This window comes from Bison bison, unplaced genomic scaffold (assembly GCF_000754665.1).
Source record: "Bison bison bison isolate TAMUID 2011002044 unplaced genomic scaffold, Bison_UMD1.0 scf7180017864155, whole genome shotgun sequence".
Classification (NCBI taxonomy): domain Eukaryota; kingdom Metazoa; phylum Chordata; class Mammalia; order Artiodactyla; family Bovidae; genus Bison; species Bison bison.
Window position 1 is genome coordinate 383,828 of NW_011494727.1, and position 7,878 is coordinate 391,705.

A 7,878-nucleotide genomic window follows, 5' to 3' on the forward strand; every position below is an offset into this window, starting at 1 on the left:
ACTATAAAGGGCTGCTGGTGTCAGTGCACCCGTGGCCTGGAACACACACAGAGCATGCACACAGGTGCACAGCTTTATGGAAAGGCATCCAGGTTCTGACAGGGGCCCTTTAAAAGCTAGGGGACAGGGTATTGGGCAATGGGGTAGGACCCATAGGCTACTTTTCCATGGCTGGGCCAAGCTCCTAGGCTCTGGCCAATGTAGAAATTGGGAGACAGTGAGACAGGCTTGCAGAGAGGGTTGTTTGGGTGAGAATGGAAATCTACTTAGTTGCTTCTGAACTCTAGACAAATTTGAGTCAATTAGATTATGTTAATTTTGTGGGGGTTTTTCTATCTTTCTACTGAGGTTTTAAAAAGTACATTGCGGATGCAGGAGAAGGCTTCTCTCTATGATTCAGAGCAGGAACTGATGGGAACCAGAAGTTCCAGGGAATTTTTAAATTTTTTACACATTTAGGTGGCACTGATGGTAAGGAACCCACCTGCCAATGCAGGAGACATAACAGATGTGAGTTTAATCCCTGAGTTGGGAAGTTCCCCTGGAGGAGGGCATGGCAACCTGCTCCAGTATTCTAGCCTGGAGAATCCCATGGACAGAGGAGCCTGGCAGGCTACAGTCCATGGGGTAGCCAAGAGTAAGACACGACTGAAGTGACTGAGCGAGCACGCATATAGATCACATTATATGTGACTCCTAGAGAAACAGAAACAGCAGTAGAAAGCAACTGGCACACAGAAACTTGTCTGTGCAAAGCACAGTCAAGGAAAGCAATCATTAATATTTTGACTACTGAAGCAATGATACCCACTCAACCAACCCACCTGCTAATCAAAAAAGGGTTGAAAGGCACTTCCCCCTTAAGAATAAGGCCACACAGTAATTTCTCCCTTTGTGATAAAAAAAGAACAGAAACTGTACCAAGTCTAACACCAACTTCAAGGCTGGCAGTGTCCATGTTCTCCCTGCAGAGGCAGGACCTGCTGCTTTTAGCACTGAGGATGGTGGGTCACATCTCTGCACCTCTGAAATACTCTGGAGTATTGTCTTCAAGAAACTGCAGCTCTTTACCAGTTCAGTATTTGATTCCCCAGAGAGCAGTTGGACTGGAAGTCATCTACCCTTCGCTAGCTTTAAAATGAGCTCCAGACAGCAGGTATTTAATGAGTCCACAATATTCTGGAGCCAATCTCAGGTAGGACTGAGCATCAGATAGGGCCTCTGGATCCAAGGTCTCTGCTTTAAGCTTGCAACTCACTGGAGTTATTGACCTCCTGAGTTTTTCTTTTACCTTAAAGGGGAGGGACACTGTATACCACCTTACACATGGAGAAAGGTGGCCCAATCCCTAGCTACAACCCCCCTCCTCCCTACCAAACACACATACACACACCAACTAAGGCACCCAGGGGGACAGACACACATTGGCAATGAGGATCTCCGGAGGCCCAGGGTGTGAACAGCTGTACAGAGGGCTGTGTGCTGTGGGAGGAGGCTGTGGGCAGAGAAGGAAGGAGTCTCAGGTCCTGATGGATCAGAAGAAGGAAAATGGAGGGAGGTGTCAGGACACAGGAGAGGAGAAAACTAAGAATGACCCCAAAAGGGACAAAGAGTAAAAAATGTAGAAAAAAATGAGAAAGAGGCAAAACAGGGTGTGGGCAACCACACAAAACAGGAAGGAGACAAAACAGAGCAGAAGGAGGGAAGGAAACAGAAAGGATAGAGAGATGAGTGGGGCAGGATGTGAGGAGGGAGAGAGGGAGCCAGGAAGAGGGCATCAGAGAATGTCAGAGGGTAAAGAAATCTCCAGTGAGAAGAAGATCTGGAAGGCCGAGATCACCAGGTCAACCACGTAAATCAGCAGGTTGATGGCTGTCAGGGTGGCCACAGCCAGTTGTTGGTCCCAGATGCACACGCTATACCCAGCATTGCAGCTTGCATCTCTGGACCGCTGGGGATTCCCACCAAGCTGCTCATTGAACTGATAGAGAGGCCAGAGGATAGCAGCAGTGGTGTAGAGGAGGACGGCGAGCATGGTCTGCCCAAACACAAAATGGGAGGAGGGCAGCCTATCGTCACAGTCACACTGGTACAGCAATAAGGATATGACCCCCAGGATGAAGCAGATGGAGTACACGGCTACACACCACACAAGGGCCGGATGGTGCATATACAGGAAGGTGTTGCTGATGAAGGCGAGGATGGCACAGGCCACAGTGGTCTCTAGCCTTTTGAGCAGGCCGATAAAGGAGCAGGACACACTAGTGTTGACACAGGTCCAGACTACTTCCATGGCGTAAGCCACTGAAGCAATACAGGAGAACGCAGTGGCGGCGATAGCATGGTTCCACTGGGTGCCATAACTCAACATCTGAAGATGGATGATGGGGTACATGATGGAGGCTGAGAGGCAGACAAGGGCAGAGAAGCAGGTGTAGGTGATGAGAAAGTTGTTCCAGGACCAAGAAAATTTCTCCTGGAGTTGACATAACTCAACTATGAGACTGAGGAGGGTCACGACAAAGCAGAAGCACCAGATAAACATGGACCAGTTGCTTACATCCGCTATCCAAGCGTTCTCGCTGGCCACCAGGGATAAGGCCACACAGGTGGAGAGCAGCTGCAGCAGGCGGAAGAAGTAGCCCATGATGGTCACAGAGCCCAGGCCTGAGGACGATCACGTGGTTATGTGGATCACTGATATAAGGATGGCTGTGGTCTTTGTGAAGGAGCTCAGGAAGTGGATTGAGTCAGACAAGTAGAAAAAGTTCAGGGTTCAGTGTCAGCTGAGGCTCAGGATCTGCGGAGTTGGAACCAACGGCCCAGACACTTGGGTAACAGCACAGCTGCTCCAGAATGGTTCTCCCCACCCATCTCCCTTGACCTTGTCACAAGACTTGTCTTATCCCAAAGCTCACAGCTGGGTTGGGTCTGGCATCAAACCATGAACATTACTTATCTCTTTGAACTTTTTGCCATTGCTGTCAGAGACACAGGGTAGGATGGTCCTTATCTGTAATCCTAACCTTCAAAGCTGTGAAATATGCAAAAGAGTTTTAAAAATTTGCTTGGTAAGAACATTTGACCTGAATGAACATGAGACAAGTTATGATCTTTATTTATTTCACTTACTGTTAAACTTCAAAAGGTCAGTTGCAGAAATGCTACTATGCTTGATCACAAGGTGCTTTCAGACCCCAGAGTGGTGTGATGTCATATACAGCAGATGCACCATGTCACCTATCTGAAGCAGAAAAATTCTGAATTCTGGAGAAGATCTGACTCCCAAGTTTTCAGAACAGCAATTGTACATTGTACTGCTTACCATTTGACAAAAGAGAAAATAAGGCTCAGGGAACCAAATGTCTACCACGAGGTTCCATGGATAGGAGTGGGAACTCAGGTAACAATGCCAAAGCTGTGGCTTTGAGCATTTGGCTGTACAGCCCACATGTCAGCAGGGCCTGTGGGTGGGAGCCCAGGATCAAAGCTCGGGGCTCTGGGACTCAGAACACCACTTCAGGGCCACAGCCTCCTTCCACAGCAACCTGAAGACACATGTGTCCCGGCCCCTCCTCCCTGCAGCATCACTAGAAGGAGCTGCCATCTGAGGGGAAACAGACCCACCTGGAGGAGGGCAGCCTCAGGGGTGAACAGGGAGGAGCCATGGGATGAGAGCAAGGCCGTGGGGACAAGATGACATGGGAAGCAGGGACTGTTGTGAATCCTCTCCACCAGCATGACTCCAGGGTTAAGTGTGTTGGAGGAATCACAGAGTAAATTGACGTAATGTTTGGCTCTTAAGCTCCAAATCTGCCATCCAGCTGGGAGTCTGGAAAGATCTAGGAGTTGTTCTACCTGTGAGGATTCTCCTGGCCTGTGAGACTAGTTAGCAGCTTCCAAGCTGGGAATAAGGGATTGGAAATGAACAAGGATGCTGTGACTGATGCTGATGTGGAGCCTTTCAGGGCATCCCAGGGAGGGAGTGGGGATGGATGGATGATCAGCCCCCTTTTAAGGGAAGGAGCTGAAACAGGAGGCACCTGCAGGACCCCTGGGAGGGGGCAGCCCTGAGGATGCTGGGACTGGGGTGGTGGCGGGGGGCAGAGTGGAGATGACTGGGGGGACCCCAGGTCCCAGTGGCCCTGAGGCAGCCCAGTAGGTGTCTTCTGACCCAGAAGGGATGCAGGCATGGAGCCAACCTTCCCATGGAGGAGGGGCCTGGACTGGAACAGAGAGAGGAAAACAGGGGCCTGAAGGTGTTTCAGGGCTGTGACAGGGACACGTGGCCAGAGTGGCAGGGACCCTGGAAACCACGGAATTGCCCAGGTCACCTGTCCAAGACAGTCCTGCCAGCCAGGGCTGCAGTCCTGCTCACACAGGGGCTCCTCCAGGATCCAGTGTGTCGGGGGAGTGAAGCCCCTCCCAGCCGTCCCCCTCCTCAGGGACAGCTGCCCCGTTTCCAAGGGACTGTTTGCTGAGAGGCCCCCAGAGCTGAAGGGCCAGCAGCCTGAGCCCCAGCCAGCTTCCTGCCATCAGGGCCCTGTCACCTTTGCTGATAATAAACGCTGGGACAGGCTGAGGCTGGAAAGAGAAACAGAGAGCAAACCTGAGAACCTCCCTGGACTCACAAAGCTCCTTGAGCCCCAATTGTCAGTGGAGCCCTGGAGCCTGTGGGCCTCCCAGTGGGCCGTGAGAGAGGCTGGGGTGTCACTCTGACTGTTCCTGAATTTGTTCCCAATTTACTGTTAAAATGACTCTGCGATTTACACCTAAGTCTAAATAATAACTTTGGATCCATTTAACACCACACAAGCAGAGCTTGGAGAAGGACAGGATGAGGTTCCTGCTTAGGTTCCTTCTTCCTAAGGTAAGAGGCCTTACCCTGGGTAAGGCCTGTGCCCTCTCTGGGCCTCAGTTCCCCCACTTGGAAAGCAGCAGCTTTACCTGAGTCTCCCAGAAGCCCCTCCTCCACTCTAGTCTGTGAGCCTGGACATGGTGCCCCCATCAGAGCACAGCCTGGATGTGGCTGAGCCCTGCCTGCCCGGCAGCCAGGCATGTGGACTGGAAACAGTGAGCCGGGAAGGTCATGGCCAGGACAGAGGAAGGAGGAGGAGGTGCCAGAAGGGCATAGAAGGAGGAGGGGAGATGGACATCAGAGTTACAAGGAGGCTGTGGGGCCTGGAGGAGACACTTTAGAGCTGCATGATCCTGGGCAAGTTATTCATCAGAGCTTCAGTTTCCTTATCTGTGCAATGGGCTTAATACTTGATTTGTGTCAATTAAATGAATAAAAGCATGTGAAAGGCTCCTCAGAGGATCTGAAACAAAACACAGTCATGCCAGCTCCCTGTCCCTGCCCCCCTCACAGAGGACCCAGAAGGCCCTGGCCCCACTGTGGACATGAGTACACACAAGCTTGATTTGCTCTAGATCGAGGGTTACAAACTGGTTTGTACTGAAGGTGGTCCCCTGATGTGTTAGTTTTCCCTCACAGTGTTTCTGGAAGAAATGGTGTGGAATAAGTATTATTTCTTCGCTAAGGGTTTGGAAGCTGCAGTGTTTTAATTTCACATGAAACCCCAGATTACCTGCTCCTTCAGAAACCTCAGGAGATCTGGTGTCACTGGGCTATGTTCTCTCGGTGGGGGACTGACTGGAGATGAGCAGCGGCTATGCCCTCTGTATTGTTTTACATTTATATCTTTGTGTTCTGCTGCTGCTGCTAAGTCACTTCAGTTGTGTCTGACTCTGTGCGACCCCATAGACGGCAGCCCACCAGACTTCCCCGCCCCTGGGATTCTCCAGGCAAGAACACTGGAGTGGGTTGCCATTTCCTTCTTCAACGCATCAAAGTGAAAAGTGAAAGAGAAGTTGTTCAGTCATGCCCTACTCTTAGTGACCCCATGGACTGCAGCCTACCAGGCTCCTCTGTCCATGGATTTTCCAGGCAAGAGAACTGGAGTAGGGTGCCATTGCCTTCTCCGATATCTTTGTGTAGTTTCCTATATTTTCTTCTTCTCATGTACAGTTGACATAAAGCAGGACTATAATTATCTCAACGTGTGCTGAGTTTCCCCTCTTCAGAGTGGCCAGGCTTCCTGCCTGCTCACAGGAGCGTCCACCCCTCCATCCAGGAAACATCCATGTCCTCAACCTCATGTGCAGCCTTCAACACTTTTCACATCTCTGATATCATAAGTAGACCTGTGTGTACATACATGCACATGTGTTTGTAGGGTGTATCTGTATCTTTTTTCTGTTTTTTAAGCATGAGACTGTGTCATGCACACAGCATCTTGCTTTTCCACCACCCCTGACACGTGCAGCTGGTCCTTTCCATGGGCCCTAATCCTCTCCATCTCCTTTACTTATTTCCTTCCCTCTTGGCTCCTGTGGGCATTTGCACTGATCTCCTTTCTCTAGATCAGTGGACCCTCCCCTGCAAGTCTCAGACACTGGGGATGTTATGGGAAGCACACTGCTTGAAACCGCCCACCCTGGCCAGGCACCATAGTAACCATTTGCATGAGTTGTTTTATGACAGGAGATCCTGATAAGGAATATGGAACTAATAAGCCACTGCCAACCAGAAGAGTTCAGGAAAGGTCAAAAGGAGACACCGCGTGTCCGTCCACTTCCCAGAATCCCTCTAGCTAGCATCCATCTTGGCTGAGTTATGCGTGCGCCACCAGGAAAGACTCTGAATTAGAATGATTGGCCAAAGACCACCCGGAAACTAATCCCATCACCATAAAACCTGAGACTTCGAGCCACGCAGCAGAGCTGTTCTCCTGGTTTCCCTTACCCTACTCCTCTCCACCTGGTGCCCTTTCCCAGTAAAATCCCTTGCTTTGTCAGCACATGTATCTCCTCGGACAATTCATTTCCAAGTGTTAGACAAGAGCCCAGTTTCGGGCCCTGGAAGGGGTCCCCCTTCCTGCAACAGGGACACAGGATATGACAAGGGAGTTCTGGGAACCCCACTGTATGACCCTCTCAAAGGTGACAATTTAAGCTCTGCAAGGGTGCATTGCTGTTGTATTTTCCAATATTTGGATTAAACCCTTTTCAGAGAGTGGACCATGATCTGGAGTGACCATCCTGAGGAAATGAGGGGCTCCTGAACCAGGGCTGTGCTGGGGGAGGGGCACTTCTCACAGTAAGCAGGAGAAGCCAGGGTGGGTGTTCTGAGCAATGTTTATGATGGAGAGAGACCGAGACAGACACACACAAGAGAGTAGACTCTGGCAGGGACAGGCATTCACAGCCTTCAGTTCAGTTCAGTCTCTCAGTCGTGTCCGACTCTTTGCGACCCCATGAATTGCAGCACGCCAGGCCTCCATGTCCATCACCAACTTCCGGAATTCACTCAGACTCACGTCCATCGAGTCAGTGATGCCATCCAGCCATCTCATCCTCTGTCGTCCCTTTCTCCTCCTGTCCCCCAATCCCTCCCAGCACCAGAGTCTTTTCCAATGGGTCAACTCTTTGCATGAGGTGGCCAAAGTACTGGAGTTTCAGCAAGAAATCCCAGGGCTGATCTCCCTCAGAACAGACTGGTTGGATCTCCTTGCAGTCCAAGGGACTCTCAAGAGTCTTCTCCAACACCACAGTTCAAAAGCATCAATTCTTCGGTGCTCAGCCTTCTTCACAGTCCAACTCTCACATCCATGCATGACCACTGGAAAAACCATAGCCTTGACTAGACAGACCTTTGTTGGCAAAGTAATATCTCTGCTTTCCAATATGCTATCTAGGTTGGTCATAACTTTTACCAGGAGTAAGCGTCTTTTAATTTCATGGCTGCAGTCACCATCTGCAGTGAGTTTGGAGCCCCCCAAAATAGTCTGACACTGTTTCCCCATCTATTTCCCT

The 7,878-nt window shown here is 50.5% G+C and overlaps 2 protein-coding genes across 2 annotated transcripts in view; one reads left to right on the top strand and one right to left on the bottom strand.

Annotated features, from left to right (window-relative positions):
* Positions 1-1,777: 1,777 nt before the first annotated feature.
* On the bottom strand, positions 1,778-2,647 carry LOC104989447 (myeloid-associated differentiation marker-like). Its single transcript, XM_010841126.1, has one exon. It carries the CDS (start codon positions 2,645-2,647, stop codon positions 1,778-1,780), a length of 870 nt encoding a protein of 289 aa, XP_010839428.1.
* Position 2,648: 1 nt separating this feature from the next.
* The window catches only part of LOC104989448 (myeloid-associated differentiation marker-like), a 10,885-nt gene continuing 5,655 nt past the window's right edge, over positions 2,649-7,878 (top strand). The window contains exon 1 of the mRNA XM_010841127.1: positions 2,649-2,758. Within this exon, the coding sequence (XP_010839429.1) occupies positions 2,649-2,758 (110 nt within the window). The remainder of the gene's footprint in view (positions 2,759-7,878) is intronic.